General features: G+C 39.7%; 2 protein-coding genes across 5 annotated transcripts in view; both read right to left on the minus strand.

Moving 5' to 3' along the window:
• The window catches only part of SEZ6L (seizure related 6 homolog like), a 45608-nt gene extending 34406 nt beyond the window's left edge, over positions 1–11202 (minus strand). The window contains exon 1 of the mRNA XM_060784781.2: positions 10993–11202. Within this exon, the coding sequence (XP_060640764.2) occupies positions 10993–11062 (70 nt within the window). The 5' untranslated portion in view covers positions 11063–11202. The remainder of the gene's footprint in view (positions 1–10992) is intronic.
• The window catches only part of MYO18B (myosin XVIIIB), a 465598-nt gene that overhangs the window by 353786 nt on the left and 87984 nt on the right, over positions 1–23828 (minus strand). For 3 of the 4 annotated variants that reach the window (XM_067473591.1, XM_067473592.1, XM_067473589.1), the window contains exons 43-44: positions 17405–18756; positions 15592–15790 (exon numbers count right to left, since the gene is read on the minus strand). In XM_067473591.1, the coding sequence (XP_067329692.1) occupies positions 17406–18756 (1351 nt within the window). In that variant the 3' untranslated portion in view covers positions 15592–15790; position 17405. Of the gene's footprint in view, positions 1–15591; positions 15791–17404; positions 18757–23828 lie in introns of those variants that run through there. The other variant, XM_067473590.1, reaches the window with a different exon arrangement.

Genomic DNA, 23828 nt, shown 5'->3' on the forward strand with positions numbered 1-23828 from the left:
GGTTACATCCCACATAGACTACTGCAATGCTCTCTACGTGGGGTTGCCTTTGAAGACTGCTCGGAAGCTTCAAATGGTCCAGCGCTCGGCAGCCAGGTTGCTAACAGGAGCAGCACTCAGGGAGCATGCTACTCCTCTGTTGCGCCAGCTCCACTGGCTGCCAGTTTGCTACCGGGCACAATTCAAAGTGTTGGCTTTAGCCTATAAAGCCCTAAACGGTTCTGGCCCAACTTACCTCTCCGAACGCATCTCCTCCTATGAACCGACTAGGACACTAAGATCATCTGGGGAGGCCCTGCTCTCGGTCCCGCCTGCATCACAAGCGCGCTTGGTGGGGACGAGAGACAGGGCCTTCTCAGTGGTGGCCCCTCGGCTGTGGAACGCCCTGCCTGCAGATATCAGATTGGCCCCCTCCCTGCTGGCGTTTTGGAGGAAAGTGAAGACCTGGCTGTTCGAACAAGCATTTGATTAAACAGTGTAATTGAACATAGGAATACGGAATAATGGATGACGAGACTGGATTCTGATTTTACTGTTGAGGCGCTAATGATTGTTATACGGATGTTAATGATTTATGTGATAATTGTTTTTAATTGCCCTATTCTTGTTTTGTGATATTTTGTACTGATGTTGTTCACCGCTTTGAGTCGCCTGAGGGCTGAGAAAAGCGGTATAGAAATAAAGTAAGTAAGTAAGTAAGTAAATAAACCCACTGCGCCACCACCATAAACAAGCAGTTTATCTTGCCATAAACAAGCAGTTTCCTTGGCAGTCCAAACGGACTCAGGCTTCAGCTTCAGGACACTGCATAACCACTCCCAGCAACAGCCAAAGGTTTCTTCAGCTCAAAACGAGCCATCAGGCTAAGCCAAATGCAAAGCTCAAAGCTTGCAAACCTAGTGCCTTGTTATATGCTGAAGCAGATAACACACCCCCAAACACATTGATTGTTATTATATAGACCAGCATCACCATTATTATTACTATTATTATTATTATTTCACAGACAATGGAACAACAAAAAAATTGTATATGCACAAGCATCGGCAGCCAGGTTGTTAACAGGAGCGGCCCTCAGGGAGCACACAACTCCTCTGTTGAGCCAGCTCCACTGGCTGCCAATATGCTACCGGGCACAATTCAAGGTGCTGGCGTTAGCCTACAAAGCCCTAAACGGTTCCGGCCCCACTTACCTCTCCGAACGCATCTCCACCTATGAACCGACGTGGACACTAAGATCGTCCGGGGAGGCCCTGCTCTCAGTCCCGCCGGCGTCACAGGCACGGTTGGTGGGGACGAGGGACAGGGCCTTCTCGGTGGTGGCCCCTCGGCTATGGAATGCCCTACCTGTAGACATCAGACAGGCCCCTTCGCTGCTGGCGTTTCGGAAGAAGGTTAAGACTTGGCTCTACGAGCAAGCGTTTGGCTAAACGGTGCAACTGAACACAGGAAGACGGTAAAATTGAACATAGGAATGGCACAAGGATTATGAGAATGGATTTGCTCTGTTATCGAGGCGTTATGAATTGATAATAATTTGTTGATTTTGTTGTTGTATTTGATGTGTTTTAACTGTTTATTGTTGTGATAACCTGCATTGTGTAAACCGCATTGAGTCGCCTAATTTAGGCTGAAAAAAGCGGTATAGAAATAAAGCAAATAAATAAATAATAAATAAATAATTATGAAATTACATATTTTAGTAACCAGCTCTTTCTTTTTTCTTTCGTTTCCATTTAACCAGACTGGGCACCAGCAACGAGTGGCCGGGTGCAGCTTGTGTGTACGTGTGTGTGTCTATATATATTCAAGAAAGCCTTCTGTCGAACCTTCTATCCGAAAAATGGAAACTTTGCCAAAATAAATGAAGGAAGAATGAAGGTTGTGCTAATTACACACACACACATATATTCCTTCCTTTTCCATTAGTTTGAATGACTCATCTGCAAGCTGTTCCCTGGAAGCCATTTAAAAGAATGTATTTATTGTTAACATCATTATTATTGGATATTATTATTATTATTCAACTCATGGACTCTAAAGGCATCATAAAATAATAATAATAATAATAATAATAATTTAAGCATAATAATAATAATAATATATTTAATAATAGTAAATACATTTAATAATAATTTATTTAAGAATAATGACAAGATAATATATTGAATAATAATAAGTATATTTAATAATAACTTTAGAATAACAATAAAATAATAATAATATATTAAAGAATAATATTAAAGAATGATATAATAATACATTTCATAATAATAATTATTTAATAATAATGCCAATAATCATATATTTAATAATAAAAATATATTTGATACTTTATTCTAGAATAATAGTAATATAATAATTATATATTTAATAATAGTAAATATATTTAATGTAATAATCACTTATTTAAGAATAATAATGACACTATATTATTTAATAATAATATTAGTAAATATATTGAATAATATTACTTAAGAATAACAAAATAATAATATATTTAATAATAATCTAAATATATTTAATAATACTTTAATAATAATATACTGAATAATAGTAAATATATTTATTAATAATAGAAGATTTAATAACAATATAATATATATTGAATAATAATAATAGTAAATATATTTAATAATAATAATTCAATGTCAGACTCATATCGGTCTTTTTTTTGCTAGAGTCACAGAATTTCCTTATTGCAAACTATTATTCTCCAATATTACAAACATATTGGAGAATAATGCAAATGTATTGCAAACCTATTGCAGGTTAATGCATAAATATTACAAAAATGCATATGGCTAAAATATTACAAAACTGTTTTGCAAAATGGTTGCAAACGTATGACAAAATATTGCAAAAATGTTGCAGTGATATTAGAAACATATAACACACACATTGCAAAAATATTGCCAAAAAGTGCAAAAAATATTGCAAAATATTGCAAATTTATCAGAGAAATATTTCAATATGGCATACAGATTTGAAAGAACATAAAAATATTGAGAAACTATTCACAAAATATTGCAAACATGTTGCAAACATATTGCAGGTATAGCGCACAAGTATTCAAAAAATATTGCAAACACATTGCAAAAAGGGAAAACTTATTGCAGAAACATTGCAAACCTATTGAAATAAAAAGGTGCAAACATGTTGCAAACCTATTCTTCAAATATTGCAAAAAGTATTGCAAAACATGCAAAAATGTTACAAACTACTGCAAAATATCGCAAACATATTGCAATAATATAGTAAACACAATGCAAAAAGGCAAATATTTTGCTAAAGTGTTGCAATTATATTGCAAACACATTGCAAAAAAATTTCAAAAATATTACAAGTATTGGAAACCTATTGCAATATATTGAAAATATTTCAATAATATTACAAAGGTATTGAAAAATGCAAATCAATTGCTAAACTATTCATAAAATACTGCAAACATATTGGTAAACTATTTTCAGTAACTTTCAAAATTTCCCCCCATTATTTCCAGTTATTTTCTCAAATTTATTTCCATTTTTCCAGTATTTTTTTCAATATTTTAACTAATTTCCAGGGGGTTTTTTTCAACATTTTTTTTCCATCTCCCATTATTTTTTCCCATGATTATTTCCGGGGGCTTTTCAATATTTTTTTCTGTATTTCTTTCCAATATTTCAATATTTTTCCAATATTTTAAAAAATATTTTCAGCATTATTTCATTTTTTTTCATTTTTCAGCATTATTTCCAGTGTTTCTTCAAGATTTTTCTATATTTTTTTTTAGTATTTCTAGTATTTTTTCAATATTTTCCCATTATTTCCAGCAATTTTTTCCATGATTTTCAGTAATTCTTTCATATTTTTTCAATATTGTTCAGGAGCCCCCGGTGGCGCAGTGGGTTAAACCCACCATGTGCTGGCAGGACTAAAGACCGACAGGTTCGAATCTGGAAGGGGCGGATGAGCTCCCTCTGTCAGCTCCAGCTCCTCATGCGCGGACATGAGAGAAGCCTCCCACAAGGATGATAAAAACATCAAATCATCCAGGCATCCCCTGGGCAACGTCCTTGCAGACGGCCAATTCTCTCACACCAGAAGCGACTTGCAGTTTCTCAAGTCGCTCCTGACACGACAAAAAAAATTTGAAATATATTGAAAATATATTGAAATCAAATAAATTGAAAATAGCAATTTTCAACATTTATTCCATTATTTCCAGTATTTTTTCAATATTTTTCCATTATTTCCAGTATTTTTTCCCATTTTTAGTAATTTTTCAATATTTTTAATATTGCAAATATTTTGCAAAAATGTTGCAATAATATCGGAAACATAAAACAAGCACATGTTGCAAAAAAATCTTCCAAACATGTTGCAGAAATATGACGAACACGTTGCAATAAAAATGGCAAAAATAATGCAAATACATGGCAAAAGTATTGCAAAAATGTTGCAAACATATTGCAATAATACAGATTGCAAAAAATATTGCCGAAATGTTGCAAACATGTTGCAAATAAATTGCAGAGGTATTGCAAAAATGTTGCAAAAAATATTGCAAACAGGTTGCAGAAATATGACAAACACGTTGCAATAAAAATTTGCAAAAATAATGCAAATACATGGCAAAAGTATTGCAAAAATGTTGCAAACATATTGCAGAAATATTGCCGAAATGTTGCAAATAAATTGCAGAGGTATTGCAAAAATGTTGCAAAAAATATTGCAAACAGGTTGCAGAAATCTTGCAAAGACATTGCAAAAAAAAAAAAATAGCAATGCTTTGGGATCTATTTTTTTCCAAAGCCAATCTTGCAAAATAATCTTGCAAAAAGAGCTTGTCAGAAGGGATCAGTCTCCAATCTGCATTCGGCAAAAAGGGCAAAAAGGAAAAGGCAATGATTTGCAAAAGGAAGTGACAGGAAGGAAGGAGAAACCAGGACAAAGGCTGGAAATAGCTCTTGGCGAGGAGCTTGGCAAGCCTTTTGAATGATGCGGGTAAAAAATAAAATGTTATTTTGATTTCTGTGACGCTGCAGCGCAAAAGGCTAATACGATCCTCACGTTAGAAATGAAGGCAAGAAATAATGCAATTATATTATTTTAATATTGCAATATATTATCATTATATATATACACACACTTGTCGTTCCCTGCCACGCATTGCTGTGGCCCAGACTGTGTATATGTGTTTGTGTGTATATGCATATATTGGTGTACTAGCTGTCACCTGCCAGGCGTTGCTGTGGCCCAGTCTGTTGATCTGGAAAATAAAGTAATGAGAAAGTGTTGGTTTCTAATGTATGTAGTTCCTTTATGCTTGTGAGTAAACAGTATTTCTTGTTGTTTCTTTGTCAGTGTTGATGTGGAGAGTGTCTGGTTTGCCTACTCTAGAATAGGCAACATATCATAGTCCTTCTTTAAGGGTCTCTTTCAAATCTGTGATACTATATCTGTGTGTGTGAGAGAGAATCATATCTATCTATATCTATGGCCGGATGGCTCTCTGTCAGGAGGGCTTTGATTACGTTTTCTTGCCCTGGTGAAGAGAGTTGGACTGGATGGCCTTAAGTATTTTCTGTTGGTCATGGGGGTTCTGTGTGGGAAATTTGCCCCAATTCTGTCGTTTGTGGGTTTCAGAATGCTCTTTGATTGTAGTGAACTATAAATCCCAGTAAGTACAAATCCCAAATGTCAAGGTCTATTTCCTCCAAACTCCATCTGTGTTCATATTTGGGCATATGGAATATTCGTGCCAAGTTTGGTCCAGATCCATCATTGTTTGAATCCATAGTGCTCTCTGGATGTGGGTGAACTACAATTCCCAAACTCAAGGTCATTGCCCACCAAATCCTTCCAGTTTTTTCTTTTGGTCATGGGGGTTCTGTGTGATAAGTTTGGTTCAATTCCATCATTGGTGGAGTTCAGAAAGCTCTTTGATTGTAGTGAACTATAAATCCCAGTAAGTACAAATCCCAAATGTCAAGGTCTAGGTCCTCCAAACTCCATCTGTGTTCATATTTGGGCATATGGAATTTTTTGTGTCAAGTTTGGTCCAGATCCATCATTGTTTGAGTCCACAGTGCTCTCTGGATGTAGGTGAACTACAACTCCCAAACTCAAGGTCAACGCCCACCAAACCCTTCCATCATTGGTGGAGTTCAGAATGCTCTTTGATTGTAGGTGAACTATAAATCCCAATAACTACAACTCCCAAATGTCAAGGTCTATTTCCTCCAAACTCCATCTGTGTTCATATTTGGGCATATGGAATATTCGTGCCAAGTTTGGTCCATCTCCATCATTGTTTGAGTCCACAAACAATATGGGTGAACTATAATTCCCAAACTCAAGGTCAATGTCCACCAAACCTTTCCAGTTTTTTCTGTTGGTCATGGGAGCCCTGTGTGCTAAGTTTGGCCCAATCCCATCATTGGTGGAGTTCAGAATGCTCTTTGATTGTAGGTGAACTATAAATCCCAGCAACGACAATTCCCAAATGACAAAATCATTTTTTTTGCGTGGAGGACATAAATTGGACTGTTAGGTGTCTTGTGTCCAAATTTGGTGTCAATTCCCCCAGTGGGTTTTGAGTTCTGATGGTAGCACGAACTAACATTACATTTTTATTTATATAGATATGTATGTATGTGGTTTTGTGCACGCGTTGTAATGTATTTTTTCTTATTTTAGTGGTTTTTAAGCCTCTTCTACTGTGATTTTTGGCTTTCTAAGTTTCTTCTGCTGTGTTTTTCAGTGTTTTTATGAGTGATGGTCACTCGTTGGCCTGATAAGTGTCTTGTGTCCAAATTTGGTGTCAATTCGTCCAGTGGTTTTTGAGTTATGTCAATCCCACAAACTGACATTACATTTTTATTTAAATAGATATATATATGATTATGATTATTATATTCATAGCAGAGAATGGAGAGTCGGTCTAGATGACCTTTAAGGGCACCTTCCAATATTATTATAATTATATTTCTAAATTATTATTACTATTATTTTCTTATCTCATTATATAACCATTATATATGTTATCGTTATGGTTATATTTGGGATCCCAAAGGCCATCTAGTCTGACCCTGTTGTTTGTTTGTTTATTTATTGATCAATTTTATATACCGCCACTCCCCGAAGGCTCGGAGTGGTTCACAATATACTGTTGTTGTTGTTATATTTGGGACCCCAAAGGCCATATTATTATCATTATAGTCTTCTATCATGTCTCTGCATAGGGAGCTGGAGCTGACTGGGGGAGCTCATCCATGCTCTCCATGGATTCGAACCTCCGACCTGCCGGCACAAGGGTTTAAACGATTGTACCACCAGGTGCTCCATATAATAAAATTTAATAATGGGTACTATAATAATAATGATGATAGGGTTAACCATAATACAAATAATAATAATAATAATGATAATAATAATATATTACCTAATAATAATAGTAATAATAATGGATTGGAGCGAAACAATTGGAAAAGCTGACACAATACGAGGATTTAAAGATCGAACTGCAAAGACTTTGGCACAAGCCAGTCAAGGTGGTCACAGTGGTGATCGGCACACTGGGTGCAGTGTCTAAAGACCTTGGCCTGCACTTAAAAACAATTGATGCCACCTTACTGGGATCTGCACACATTATTCGCTGATACATCACACAGTTCTAGACACTTGGGAAGTGTCCGACGTGTGATCCAATTCAACAGCCAGCAGAGTGATCTTGTTTGCTGTTGTGTTTCAAATAATAATGGTTAAACCACATGGCCTTTGGGATCCCAAATATAACAACAACAACAACAACAACAACAACAACAACAACAACAACATATTGTGAACCACTCCTAGCCTTCGGGGAGTGGCGGTATATAAAATTGATTAATAAACAAACAAACGAACAATAACAACAACAAGGTTAGACTAGATGGCCTTTGGGATCCCAAATATTATAATAATAATAATAATAATAATAATAATAATAATAATAGGTTAGACTAGATGGCCTTTGGGATCCCAAATATAATAATAATAATAATAATAATAATAATAATAATAATAATAGGTTAGACTAGACGGCCTTTAGGATCCCAAATATACTAATACTAATACTAATAATAATAATAAAGCTTATTATATTTTATTAAAATATATCCTACTATAATAATAATAATAATAATAATAATAATAATAATAGGTTAGACTAGGTGGCCTTTAGGATTCCAAATATAATAATAATAATAATAATAATGCTTATTATATTTTATTAAAATATATCCTAATATAATAAGAATAATTGGTTAGCCTAGACGGCCTTTAGGACCCCAAATATAATAATAATAACAATAATAATAATAAATCTTATTATATTTTATTAAAATATATCCTAATATAATAATAATAATAATAGGTTAGACTAGATGGCCTTTAGGATTCCAAATATAATAATAATAATAATAATAATAATAATGCTTATTATATTTTATTAAAATATATCCTAATATAATAATAATAATAGGTTAGACTAGATGGCCTTTAGGATTCCAAATATAATAATAATAATAATAATAATAATGCTTATTATATTTTATTAAAATATATCCTAATATAATAATAATAATAGGTTAGACTAGATGGCCTTTAGGATTCCAAATATAATAATAATAATAATAATAATGCTTATTATATTTTATTAAAATATATGCTAATATAATAATAATAGTAGGTTAGACTAGATGGCCTTTAGGATCCCAAATATAATAATGATAATAATAAAGCTTATTATATTTTATTAAAACATATCCTAATATAATAATAATAATAATAATAGGTTAGACTAGATGGCCTTTAGGATTCCAAATATAATAATAATAATAATAATAATAATGCTTATTATATTTTATTAAAATATATCCTAATATAATAATAATAATAATAGGTTAGACTAGGTGGCCTTTAGGATTCCAAATATAATAATATTAATAAAGCTTATTATATTTTATTAAAATATATCCTAATATAATAATAATAATAATAGGTTAGACTAGGTGGCCTTTAGGATTCCAAATATAATAATAATAATAATAATAATAATAATAATAGGTTAGACTAGGTGGCCTTTAGGATTCCAAATATAATAATATTAATAAAGCTTATTATATTTTATTAAAATATATCCTAATATAATAATAATAATAATAGGTTAGACTAGATGGCCTTTAGGATTTAAAATATAATAATATTAATAAAGCTTATTATATTTTATTAAAATATATCCTAATATAATAATAATAATAATAGGTTAGACTAGGTGGCCTTTAGGATTCCAAATATAATAATATTAATAAAGCTTATTATATTTTATTAAAATATATCCTAATATAATAATAATAATAATAATAATAGGTTAGACTAGGTGGCCTTTAGGATTCCAAATATAATAATAATAATAAAGCTTATTATATTTTATTAAAACATATCCTGATAATAATAATAATAATAATAATAAGCAGTCTTTGGGATCCCAAACATATGCATAATAATAATAATAAATACTATTCTAATAATAATGTTATAGTAATAATACATTAAATAATAACAATAATTCAATTAATAAAAATTAAATCCCTCCCAACAGATGGTCATTCAATTCCGAACCCGAAAGGTCATCTAGACTGACCCCCATTCTATAACATTAGAAAAGAATAGTAATATTAATAGGCATCCAAAAGAGTCCCTCAACCTTTCAATGGGAAGTCTAGTAATACAATAGAATTGGGAACCCTAAAGGTCATCTAGACTGACCCCCCCCCCCTTGTCTCATATTTATAGCTATCGTCTTTAGGAGTCTATTTAAGGCCTTCAAAGTATTCTCAATGCCTCCTAGTACCCAATCACGCATCTTTAGGTCCTAGACACGCATCTTTGAGCCCTAAACACGTGTATTGCCCTTTAGAGCCGCCTTTTGGGGTTACTTTCGGTGCAAAACGCGTAACGATACGTCTAGGAAACCGAAACACGCCCTTTCCATCATGCTTTCCTTTTCCTAGGCCCCAAACTCGCATCTGTAGCCGCATGCACACGTGCATTTTGCTTCTAAGACCCTTTGGGTGCCTTTTTGTACAAAATAGGGGTTTAAATACTAATAATAATTATGGGAGTTTAGTTAAAGAAATCGTTCCAGTAACTTTAAATGGGGTTATGACCCTTCCTAAGCCCCAAACACGCATCTTTTGGGTGTATTCACACGTGTTTTGAACACCGGAAGCCCCCTTTTCTTGCTCTATGTACATAGAAGGATTTTAGAGGCATGAAGGAATCGATTCAGCAACTTTGAATGGGGCTATGACCCTTCCTAAGCCCCAAACACGCATCTTTTGGGTGTATTCACACGTGTTTTGAGCACCTGAAGCCCCCTTTTCTTGCTTTATATACATAGAATGATTTTAGAGGCATAAAGGAATCGATTCAGCAACTTTGAATGGGGCTATGACCCTTCCTAAGCCCCAAACACGCATCTTTTGGGTGTATTCACACATGTTTTGAGCACCTGAAGCCCCCTTTTCTTGCTTTATATACATAGAATGATTTTAGAGGCATAAAGGAATCGATTCAGCAACTTTGAATGGGGCTATGACCCTTCCTAAGCCCCAAACACGCATCTTTTGGGTGTATTTACATGTGTTTTGAGCACCTGAAGCCCCCTTTTCTTCCTTTATGTACATAGAAAGGTTTTAGAGGGATAAAGGAATCGATTCAGCAACTTTGAATGGGGCTATGGCCTTTCCCAAGCCCCAAACACGCATCTTTGTGTGCATTCACAAGTGCAACATGCGTGTTCGGGCTCTTCCCGTGCAAATAGGCGTGCCGTTTTGGCTTTGAAGGCTGTCACATCCCAATTAAGACCATTACACATGCATGTATATATACATTTGCATATTCTAATCAGTTTATTATGCATAAAAATGGAATAATAAGAGATTGCAATATTTGCATCCTTACCTTGCAAAGGTTCCTGGCTTCCGCTTCCTAACAGGAAGAGGAAAAGGGAAAAAAAACGAAAATCGTGCATGTTTAATAATAATAATAATAATAATATGGGAGAAAATCGAAATTAGATCCGAAAGGTTGGTTGCTTTGCCTTTTTCTTTTTTTTCCCCCAAACGGGAGGAGGGCGGGGCCAAGGCGGGGCCACGCCCCCTGCAAAGGCAGCGAGCAGAGAAGCTACGCCTCCTCCCTTGCGCGCTGACGTCACGCCAAGCCACGCCTCGCCCGCGAGATACAGCAAGGGAAAGCCGCGCCTCGTCGGTTGGGCGCTGACGTCACGCGGAGGCAAATTAGAAAGAACGGGAGCCACGCCTCCTCCGTTGCGCGCTGACGTCACGCCTCCACAAAGCTAGAAGTGGGAGGATATAGCCAGGCCCCTCCTCCCACACGTCGCGCGCTGACCTCGCGCGCAGAAGGGAAGGGAAGAAGAAGAAGACAAATCCTGTTAATGTAATCTTCTGGCTTTCTGTCTTCTATAGAACTATATAGGTAATGTTCGTTTGTGGGATTCACAGAACTCCAAAACCACTGGACGAATTGACACCAAATTTGGACACAAGACACCTAACAACACAATGTATGTCCTTCACTAAAAAAAATTGATTTTGTCATTTGGGAGTTGTAGTTGCTGGGATCTATAGTTCGCCTACAATCAAAGAGCATTCTGAACCCCACCAATGATGGAATTGAACCAAACTTGGCACACAGTTCTCCCATGACCAACAGAAAAAACTGGAAGGGTTTGGTGGACATTGACCTTGAGTTTGGGAATTGTAGTTCACCCACATCCAGAGAGCGCTGTGGACTCAAACAATGATGGATCTGGACCAAACTTGGCACAAATATTCCATATGCCTAAATATGAACACTGGTGGAGTTTGGGGGAAATAGAATCTTGACATTCTATTTGCACGCTCTGGTTACATCCCGTTTAGACTACTGTAACGCTCTCTACGTGGGGTTGCTTTTGAAGACAGCTCGGAAGCTTCAACTAGTCCAACACTCGGCAGCCATGATTTTAACAGGAGCGGAGCACAGGGAGCATACAACCGCCCTGTTGCGCCAACTCCACTGGCTACCGATTTGCTACCGGGCTGAATTCAAAGTGCTGGCTTTGGCCTTTAAAGCCCTAAACGGTTCCGGCCCAAGCTACCTTTCCGACCGCATCTCGGCCTATGAACCCACCAGGACTTTGAGATCTTCCAGGGAGGCCCTGCTCTCGATCCCACCAGCTTCACAAACACGGCTGGCGGGGACGAGAGATAGGGTTTTCTCGGTGGTGGCTCCCCGTCTGTGGAACGCCCTTCCCACAGACATTAGATTAGCACCATCTCTAATGGTATTCCGCAAAAAAGTGAAGACCTGGTTATTTCAACAGGCGTTCGAATAATTAGTGCAATGACTGGTAATGACATAGGAATGGAACAATGGATGACGAATCTGGATCGTGTTTTTAGTGATGAGATGCTAGTGATTGGTTATTATAGTAATTTGTGTACTAACTGTATATTGATTAGGTTGTTAACTGTTTTTATATTGGTGTATTGAACTTTGCTGTTTCCTGTGTGTTGTGAACCGCTGGTGAGTCGCCTCCGGGCTGAGAATAGCGGTATAGAAGTAAAGTAAATAAATAAAGTAAATAAATTTGGGAGTTGTAGTTGCTTGGATTTGTAGTTCACCTACAGTCAAAGAGTATTCTGAACCCTACCAATGATAGAATTGGGCCAAACCTCCCACACAGAACCCCCATGTGGGCCACAGCAACGCGTAGCAGGGGACGGCTAGTCTATTTATTATTATTATTACTATTATTATTATTAATTTTATTTGTACCCCGCTAAAATCTGCCGAAGGACTCGACGTGGCTTACAAAGGCCAAGGCCACCAACAAAACAACAGCATACAAATACAACAGTAAAACTCATAAAACAAATAATAAAACATCAAGCAAAACAATAAAACACTAAAAACAATGACACCATGACGCATTTAAACCCTAAGACCGGGCCAAATGTAATGGACAAATTTAAAAGTGCTGGACATGACAGGTGAAATGTAGAGGTTTTTTGGAGGTAGGTGCAATGTGCAGACAATCCTAAATCTCTAACAAAAGTGCATTTGGGACTTGATGCCGGGAGTTTCCTATTCTGGAAAGGCACACTGGAATAGCCAGGTCTTCAGGCTCTTCCTGAAGACTGCCAACGTTGGGGCTTCTCTGATGTCCTTGGGGAGAGAGTTCCAGAGTTGAGGGGCCACCACAGAGGAGGCCCTCTCCCTCGTCCCCACCAAATGCGACAGGTGGGATCGTGAGCAGGGCCTCTCCAGATCGAAGGGAACATGTGGGTTCATATATGGAGATACGGTCACGCAGGTAGCCGGTCCCCAACCGTTTAGGGCTTTGTAGGTGAGCACCTGCACCTTGAATTGGGACTGGAAGATGAACGGCAGCCAATGGAGCTCCTTAAACAGGAGGGTTGACCTCTCTCTGTAAGGCGCACCAGTTAACAACCTGGCCGCCGACCGTTGGACCAGTTGGAATTTCCGAGCCGTTTTCAAGGGCAGCCCCACAGAGGTACTGTCACAGTTGGCGCACGAGTCTCAATTGTGCAAAAGCCCTCCCGGCTACCGCCAACGCCTGAGCCTCAAGCGTAAGTGATGAATCCAGTAGGACACCCAAACTGTGGACCTGTGATTTCAGAGGGAGTGTAACCCCGTCCAACACAGGTTGCCACCCTATACCCCGATCCGGTTTACAATCGACCAGAAGGACCTCTGTCTTGTCGGGATTGATCTTCAGCTTGTTCCTCCTCATCCACAGCGGCCAGGCACTCGTCCAGCACTCGAGGGGCCTCCTTGGAGTTAGGTGGAAAAGAGTAGTAGAGTTGCGTGTCATCTGCATAGAGATGGCACCCAACTCCAAAACTCCGGATGACCTCTCCCAGCGGTTTCATACAGATGTTAAAAAGCATCTACATCTATATAAAAATGTAATGTTCATTTGTTGGGATTAACATAACTCAAAAACTCCTGGATGAATTGCCGCCAAATTTGGCCACAAGACACCCCAAGGAGTGACCATCATTCAAACAAATTGATTTTGTCATTTGGGAGTTGTAGTTGACTTACAATCAAAGAGCATTCTAAACCCCACCAATGATGGAATTGGACCAAACATGGCACACAGGACTCCCATGACCAACAGAAAACACTAGAAGGATGTGGTGGGCATTGACCTTGAGTTTGGGAGTTGTAGTTCACCTACATCCAGACAGCACTGTGGACTCAAACAATGACCAAACTTGGCACGAATATTCCATATGCCCAAATATACACACAGATGGTGTTTGGGGGAAATAGACCTAGAATCATAGAATCAAAGAGTTGGAAGAGACCTCATGGGCCATCCAGTCCAACTCCCTGTCAAGAAGCAGGAATATTGCATTCAAAGCGCCCCTGACAGATGGCCATCCAGCCTCTGTTTAAAAGCTTCCAAAGAAGGGGCCTCCACCACACTCCAGGGCAGAGAGTTCCACTGCTGAACGGCTCTCACAGTCAGGAAGTTCTTCCTCGTGTTCAGATGGAATCTCCTCTCTTGTAGTTTGAAGCCATTGTTCCGCGTCCTAGTCTCCAAGGAAGCAGAAAACAAGCTTGCTCCCTCCTCCCTGTGGCTTCCTCTCACATATTTATACATGGCTATCATTCTCTTCTTCAGGCTAAACATGCCCAGCTCCTTAAGCTGCTCCTCATTGGGCTTGTTCTCCAGACCCTTGATCATTTTAGTCGCCCTCCTCTGGACACATTCCAGCTTGTCAATATCTCTCTTTAATTGTGGTGCCCAGATTTGGGACACAATATTCCAGGTGTGGTCTAACCAAAGCAGAATAGAGGGGTAGCATGACTTCCTTAGATCTAGACACTATGCTCCTATTGATGCAGGACAAAATCCCATTGGCTTTTTTTGCCACCACATCACATTGTTGGCTCATGTTTAACTTGTTGTCCACGAGGACTCCAAGATCTTTTTCACACGTACTGCTCTCAAGCCAGGCATTGTCCCCCATTCTGTATCTTTGCATTTCATTTTTTCTGCCTAAGTGGAGTATCTTGCATTTGTCCCTGTTGAACTTCATTTTGTTAGTTTTGGCCCATCATCTCTCTAATTTGTCAAGATCGTTTTTAAATCCTGCTCCTGTCCTCTGGAGTATTGGCTATCCCTCCCAAATTGGTGTCGTCTGCAAACTTGATGATCATGCCTTCTAGCCCTTCATCTAAGTCATTAATAAAAATGTTGAACAGGACCGGGCCCAGGACGGAACCCTGCTTGTGGCACTCCACTCGTCACCTTCCAAGTCGCCCAGCCTTCTGTATCCCCAGGAGGGAGTCTCTCATGCGGTATCAGCCATGGCTTGATATTCCGGGTTTGAGCCTGCCACTTTTGGACTCTCGTTGGCAGAGGTGTTCCTGTGAGTATCTCTCTCGATCTTAGGAAGGTATTCCTTGATTTTTTTAAATTAATAAGATTATCCCTTCTCAGTCAAAGAAGAAGCCGACCCAAAAGGTTTTAAAATTCATTTATTGTAATTTTATTTTTTTGTATAAAACAAAGAGAGTTAACAGAGGTCTCGTTCTCTCAGTCTCTTTGTCTCTCATTCACAAACACACAAACATTCGTGCAAACACCACAATCACAAAAGATGTGCTTCAAAATCCATATATTGAATGTGCTTCTTTCTGCATTCTTTTTTTTTATTTCCTGGAAGAAGAAGAAAGGGAGAAAATTAAAGCTTTAAATGATGTCAAGGACTATTGGTTACTTTTGATGCACTATTCATCACTTTCGATGCACTATTGGTCATTTGTATGCACTATTAATCACTTTCGATGCACTATTTATTTATTTACTACATTTTTACCCCACCTTTCTCACCCCTCAGAGGACTCAAGGCGGCTTACAACTCCAGCAAGAATTCAATGCTGATAAAATTAGACCAGCTAGATGCACTGTTGATCACTAGATGCACTACTGGTCATTTTCAATGCACCATTAATTACTATGGATGCACTATTAGACCATTTAGATGCACTATTGGATACTAGATGCACTATTGGATACTAGATCCACTATAGGTCATTTGTATGCACTATTGGTCACTTTCAATGCACTTGACACTAGATGCACTATTAGACTATTTAGATGCACTATTAGACCAGCTACATGCACTGTTGGGCACTAGATGCACTATTGGTCACTTTGGTTGCACTATTAGACCATTTAGATGCACTATTGGTCAGTTTCGGTGCACTATGGACCCTTGGCTGCAACACTGGTAACTTTGGGACCACCATTTGTCACTTGGGGTGCACTTTTGGTTGCTTTTGGTGCACTGTTAGTCCATTTGGATGCACTTTTTGTCACTCTGGATGCACTATTAGACCATCTAGATACACTGTTGGGCACTAGATGCATCATTGGTCACTTTGGATGCACTATTGCTCACTAGGTGCACAATTGGTTGCTTTAGATGCACTATTAAATATTCAGATGCACTATTGGACCCTTTGAATGCACTATTCCTCACTTTGGATGCACAGTTAGAAACTAGATACACTATTGATCATTTGGGTGCACTATTGGACACTTTGTATACACCACTGGTCACTTTGGATGCACTATTGGATACTTTAGATGTACTGTTGGTCACTTTGGATGCACTAATTGCTTTAGATGCAATATTAGAACACTCAGATGCACCATTGGTCGCACTATTTGTTACTTTGGATATAGTAGTACTTACTCTGAATGCATTATTGGTCACTTTGGATGCACTATTGGAGACTTTAGATGCACTATTGGCCACTAGATGCATCATTGGTTGCTTTTGTCACTTTGGATGCACTATTGGTCACTAGATGTACCATTGGTTGCTTTAGATGCACTATTAGACCATTCAGATGCACTATACTATTGGTCACACTATTTGTAACTGGAGACAGTATTAGTTACTCTGGATGCACTATTGGTCACTTTGGATGCACTATTAGTCACATTCAGATGCACTATTGGTCACACTATTTGTTACTTTGGATGCACTGTTGCGTTATTGGTCACACTATTGGTCACATTGGATGCACTATTGGGCACTTTGGATGCACTATTAGAGCCTCTAGGTATGGGCAGACTTTGGCCCACCAGGTGTTTTGGACTTCAACTCCCACAATTCCTAACAATCTTTAGGCTGTTAGGAGTTGTGGGAGTTAAAGTCCAAAACACCTGGAGGAAAGCCAGAGTTTGCCCATGTTTGATCTAGATGCACTATTGGACCCTTTGGACAATATTCCTAGTAACACGCTGGGTCTCAACAGTCACCTCACTCCTTCCCCAGGTACTTCCTCATGATGCTGTGGACATCATCCTCTTTCCCTTCCGCTTCCAACCGGTGGTCAGCCCTGGGTGCTTGACCCTCCGGCTGCCGGCCCTTGAAGGAAACCACAGATCCAGATGAGGAGGAGGAAGATGAGGAGTCGTCATCATCATCAGGCCCCAAAATGGTGTTTCCTTTGGGCCCCAAAACGGCCTTGACCTCGTCCTCGAAGTGTACACTCATGGGCCGCTGACCATCCCGCCTGGGGCTCCTGGATGTCCGGATGGCCGGAGGGAAGTTATCCTGGTCCTCTGCCTCCCGTCCAAAGCGCCGACTTTGGAAAACCAAGGGCTTCATCCCCACCAATTCGCCCATTTCTTCGCCTCGCACGAGGGATTTGCATGGGTTGAATATTGGATTCTCTAGTTCCCTTATTTCCTCCAATGAACTCTTCCATGGTTTGGCTTGCAATGAAGCGGCCGTCTCACTTTGCACATTTTGCACGAGGGGTTTGCACGAGCCATATATTGGTTTCTCCAATTCCCTCATTTCCTCCAATGAACTCTTCCATGGTTTAGCTTGCAAGGAAGTGGCTGTCTCATTTTGCACTCCTTGCACGAGGGGTTTGCACGAGGTGAATTTTGGATTCTCCAATTCTCTTATTTCTTCTAAAGAACTCCTCCAGGGCTTCATTTGCAAGGAAGCTGCCGACTCGTTTTGCACGAGGGGCTTGCACGGGCCATATACCGGATTTTGCAATTCCCTTATTTCTTCCAATGAACTCCTCCAGGGTTTCACTTGCGATGAGGTGGCTACCTCGTTTTGCACGTCCCGCATGAGGGATTCGCACAAACCGAATTTCAGGGCTGGTTTGGGTTTCTCCAATTCTCTGATTTCTTCCATTGAACTCCTCCAGGGCTTTGCTTGCAATGAAGCAGCAGCCTCGCTTTGCACATTTTGCACGAGGGTTTTGCAAGATCCAAACATCGGTTTCTCCAATTCTCTCATTTCCTCCAATGAACTCTTCCAGGGCTTTTGTTGCAATGAAGTGGCCACCTCGCTTTTAACATTTTGCACGTCTCGTGCAAGGGATTTGCACGATTCATCGTTTTCTTGCATCGGCCGGCTTCTTCTCAAAATGGAGGCTCCGGTTGTCTGATAAATAGGCAAATTGGGGCCGGAATCCCCCAATTCTTCTTCGTTCAACCGCTTCCGACGCAATTCCTCAACATATTCAGAAAGAGCAAAAGAAGAGGCAGAGCGAGGCAATTTGCACAATTCCCCTCCTTCTCTTTGCATGTTTGCACCATTTTTTTCAGTGCCAATGCCAGAGACAGATCTCCTTTCCAGATCTTTGCTGCAATCAGAACAAAAATACAGATATAAATATTTGTGGCATGAACCAGACATAATGCAAATGCAAAGACTTATAAATACCATATATGAATTGAATTGTTTTTGTATTAATTAAATGTGGATTTTAGAAATGCAGTATTTAAATGGAATTATTTGCATTAACTCTGGATATTCCATTGCAAAAAAGCCAAATGCATTGCAAAGGCAAAAAGGCTTGTAAATGCAATATTTTGCATTAAATGTGAATGCTTCTTACATTCTGCAAATGCAAAAATGCAGTATTGAAATGGGATTTATTTTTGCATTAAATTCATTGCAAAAAGCCCACTGCAAATGCAAAAGGGCTCCTAAATGCTATATTTAAATTGATTTGTTTTTGCATTAACTTCATTGCAAAAGCCCAATGCATTGCAAATGCAAAATGCATATAAATGCAATATTTAAATTGAATTGTTTGCATTAAATGTGGATATTGGTTGCAAGAAGCCAAATATCTTAGAAATGCAATTTCGAAATTGAATTATTTGCTTTTTTTTTGGGTCCTGTCAGGAGGGACTGCAAGTCGCTCCTGGTATGAGAGAATTGGCCGTCTGCAAGGACGTTGCCCAGGGGTCGCCTGGATGATTTGATGTTTTTATCATCCTTGTGGGAGGCTTCTCTCATTAAATTTGGATATGCATTGCAAATGCAAAAAAATGGAAATTCCATTGCAAGAAGCCAAATGCATTGCAAATGCAAAATGTATATAAATGCAATGTTTAAATGGAATTTTACATTAAATATGGATATTCGTTGCAAGAAGCCAAATGCATTGCAAATGCAAAATGCATATAAATGCAATGTTTAAATGGAATTTTACATTAAATATGGATATTCGTTGCAAGAAGCCAAATGCATTGCAAATGCAAAATGCATATAAATGCAATGTTTAAATGGAATTTTACATTAAATATGGATATTCGTTGCAAGAAGCCAAATGCATTGCAAATGCAAAATGCATATAAATGCAATGTTTAAATGGAATTTTACATTAAATATGGATATTCGTTGCAAGAAGCCAAACGCATTGCAAATGCAAAAGAACTACAAAAGTAATGTTTACATGGATTTTTTTGGCATTAAAATCATCACAGAAGTCAAATGCATTACAAATGCAAAATGCACAGAAATGCAATATTTAAATGAATTTTGTATGCATTAAATGTAGATATTCCATTGCAAAAGCCCAACTCGCTGCAAATGCAAAAGGCTTGAATTTGCAGTATTTTGAATGAATTTAACGTGAATCTTTGTTGCAAATGCAAAAAAGGCTCCTAAATGCAATATTTAAATGGAATTATTGGCATCAAATAAAATGCATAGTATTGCAAGAAGCCAAATAAATTAGAAATGCAATATTTAAATGGATTAAAAATAAATAAATGTGGCTAATATGCCTAACATTGTGCAAATCCATGTTTTGGGAAAGAGGCGTTGGTTTATTCAGCTGCAAATAATAATAATAGGAATGCTGCAAGACTTCTTCTCCTTCTCCTTCTTCTTCCTCCTCCTCCGCTTTTGCAAAACAATCCCCAGGCCCAGGTTGCCGAGGCAACCGCATCCCTGTTTCCAAGGATAAAATCTCTCCAGCCGCTCTTTTCTTATTTTCTTATGTATTTTCTTATATATATATATATATGGACTTTTTTTCAGTGGGTTTCTATGGCTCCCTCTCTTGCCTATTGAGATACACACACACAATAAAAGTGTGTGTATATGTGGCGGAGGTGTCTAATTACACAGACAACCTCCCGCTTCCACAAAGAGCTACAACCCACAGTGCTGAAGAGCCACCAAAAGACCTCTCTCCAAGAACATGTCAAGTTACAGCGAGCACCCCAGGGTTCCTTTCTTTTTCCATTGGTGTGGAATTTCCCAATCCTTGCCAATGTCCTCCCCAAACACCATACTGCCTCCCACCCACGTGAAGGCTTTCATTCAGGGAGAATTTCATCCTAGACGTTCTGTGTTTTCTCCAGAATGGGCACCCCAGGGTTCCTTTCTTTTTCCATTGGTGTGGAATTTCCCAACCCTTGCCAATGTCCTCCCCAAACACCATACTGCCTCCCACCCACGTGAAGGCTTTCATTCAGGGAGAATTTCATCCTAGACGTTCTGTGTTTTCTCCAGAATGGGCACCCCAGGGTTCCTTTCTTTTTCCATTGGTGTGGAATTTCCCAACCCTTGCCAATGTCCTCCCCAAACACCATACTGCCTCCCACCCACGTGAAGGCTTTCATTCAGGGAGGATTTCATCCTAGACGTTCTGTGTTTTCTCCAGAATGGGATCCCAGGGTTCCTTTCTTTCTCCATTGGTGTGGAATTTCCCAACCCTTGCCAATGTCCTCTCCAAACACCATACTGCCTCCCCACCCACATGAAGGCTTTCATTCAGGGAGAATTTCATCCTAGACATTCTGTGTTTTCTCCAGAATGGGCATCCCAGGGTTCCTTTCTTTCTCCATTGGTGTGGAATTTCCCAACCCTTGCCAATGTCCTCCTCAAACACCATACTGCCTCCCACCCATGTGAAGGCTTTCATTCAGGGAGAATTTCATCCTAGACATTCTGTGTTTTCTCCAGAATGGGCACCCCAGGGTTCCTTTCTTTCACCATTGGGGTGGAATTTCCCAACCCTTGCCAATGTCCTCCCCAAACAAAACACCATACTGCCTCCCACCCACGTGAAGGCTTTCATTCAGGGAGAATTTCATTCTAGACGTTCTGTGTTTTCTCCAGAATGGGCATCCCAGGGTTCCTTTCTTTTTCCATTGGCGTTGAATTTCCCAACCCTTGCCAATGTCCTCTCCAAACACCATACTGCCTCCCCACCCACATGAAGGCTTTCATTCAGGGAGAATTTCATCCTAGACGTTCTGTGTTTTCTCCAGAATGGGCATCCCAGGGTTCCTTTCTTTCTCCATTGGTGTGGCATTCGCATGACCCCGCCCACTGCCTCTCCCTTAACCCTTTCCTACCCTTTCCTGTGGCACACAGCAAACAGAGGAATTAATCGGCATCCGAACAGGAGGTTTCACTCACTTCCAGAGGCCACTGCGACCCCCACGAATGACGGACCTGGGCTAAACTTGGCACACAGACCCCCATGACCAATGAGACGTTTGGGGGAAATTGACCTTGATGGGAATTATTGTTCACCTGCATCCAGCAAAACTGTGACCCCCATTGACAATGGACTGGGACCACGATTGGACAGAGAAGTCCTGTGACCAACTGAACATACTGCAGGGATTAGTGTGAATGGACTTTGATTTTGGGAGTTGTAGCTCACCTCCATCCAGAGAAACAGTGACCCCCACCAATAATGGAGCGGGATCAGAGGCGGCCCTAGGTAATTTTCAATGGTAAGCAAACAGTATTTTGGTGCCCCCCCCCCCCAACCAATCATTGATATATATTTTCTGTTCGTCGTGGGAGTTCTGTGTGCCATATTTGGTTCAATTCCATCATTGGTGGAGTTCAGAATGCTCTTTGATTGTAGGTGAACTATACATCCCAGTAACTACACTTGCCGCACTTGCTCTCTTGCCTGGCCCGCTTTGGGTCCGGAGGCGTGCCTGCACCAAAAGTCACCTCTTCTCCTGACTTTCTCCTCAGCCATTGGGACCGAGAGAGAGAGAGAGAGACAGAGGTGGAGATGCCCACCTTTCCTGAAGGTCGGCGCAAAAACAAAGGAGGGAGTGGAGGTGGGAGATACCTCCAGCCGGAGGGGCTCTCTCTCTCTTGGTCCCAATGGCTGAAGAGAAAGTCAGGAGAAGAGGTGACTTTTGGTGCACAGGCTGGGGTCTTCAGACACGCCTCCGGACCCGAAGTGGGCCAGGCACGGTGTCTCCGCCCCTTGGCCCACCTGCAGATTCGGGAGAGGAGAGGAGGTGGGTGGAGCGCCGGGGGATCGGGAAAGGGAGCCGGTCATGGGGAAGGGATCGAACGCGGAGAACGATTGAGCGCCGGCTCTGCTCGCGCACCCGGTGGCCGGGTGGAGCAGGAACGAGAGGGGCTAGGTGAGGCTCAAGGGCCCGGCCCCTTTGGGAAGAGGATCACCCGGCAGCGAGGCAAGAAAGCCGAGGCTCCCCCCGGACTGCTAGGGCTGTTGTGAGCTGAGGGGGCGCTCCTCAAGTGGCAGTCGAGGGGCATTTACAGAGGCGCCTCTGCACCCCTGGCAAAAAAAAAAGTGTTCTGCAACCACTTACTTCGCGTAATGGACGAGCCGCCCCTGAGTGGGATCAAACTTGGCACAGAGAAGCCCCATGATCAACTGAACATACTGCAGGGTTTTGGGGGAATGGACCTTGGTTTTGGGAGTTGTAGGTCTCCTACATCCAGAAAGCACTGAACTCAGCCGATGTCAGAACTGGACCAAACTTGACACAGAGACTCAACATGGCCAACTGTGAATACTGGCAGGGTCTTGGGGTGATTGCCCTGGGAATCTGGGAGTTGTAGTTCTCCCTTTTCCAGAGAGCACTGAACCCAGCCGATGATAGATCTGAACCAAACTTGACACAGAGACTCAACATGGCCAACTGCGATTTTTGTCAGGGTTTGGGGATGATTGCCCTGGGAATCTGGGAGTTGTAGTTCACCCTTATTGAGAGAACACTGCACCCAGCCGACGATGAATCTGGACCAAACTTAAATAATATTACCTAACATCCCAAAACAAGCACTGCCTTTTTCAAATGACCCAGGCATTGCCGGGTCCTGAAGCACACACACACACACATATATACACATAATAAAAGTGAAAAATGTATAAGTGTGCATGTGTATAGACTGTATAAAACATAAAAACCAAAATATATATAATATTTGAAATATTAATATGTAAAATGTATGCTAATGTAATCATATAAAATGTGTACAATGTATAAACATATACATATATGAATTAAAATATATATTTAATAATAAATAATAAAAATATTAAAATAAATAAAATAAATATTAATCAGAATATAATTTAAATTAAAATATAAAATATTTGCCAGAGGGCTGCTTTCTGACCACACACAC

This window comes from Anolis sagrei, chromosome X (genome assembly GCF_037176765.1).
Source record: "Anolis sagrei isolate rAnoSag1 chromosome X, rAnoSag1.mat, whole genome shotgun sequence".
Taxonomy (NCBI): Eukaryota; Metazoa; Chordata; class Lepidosauria; order Squamata; family Dactyloidae; genus Anolis; species Anolis sagrei.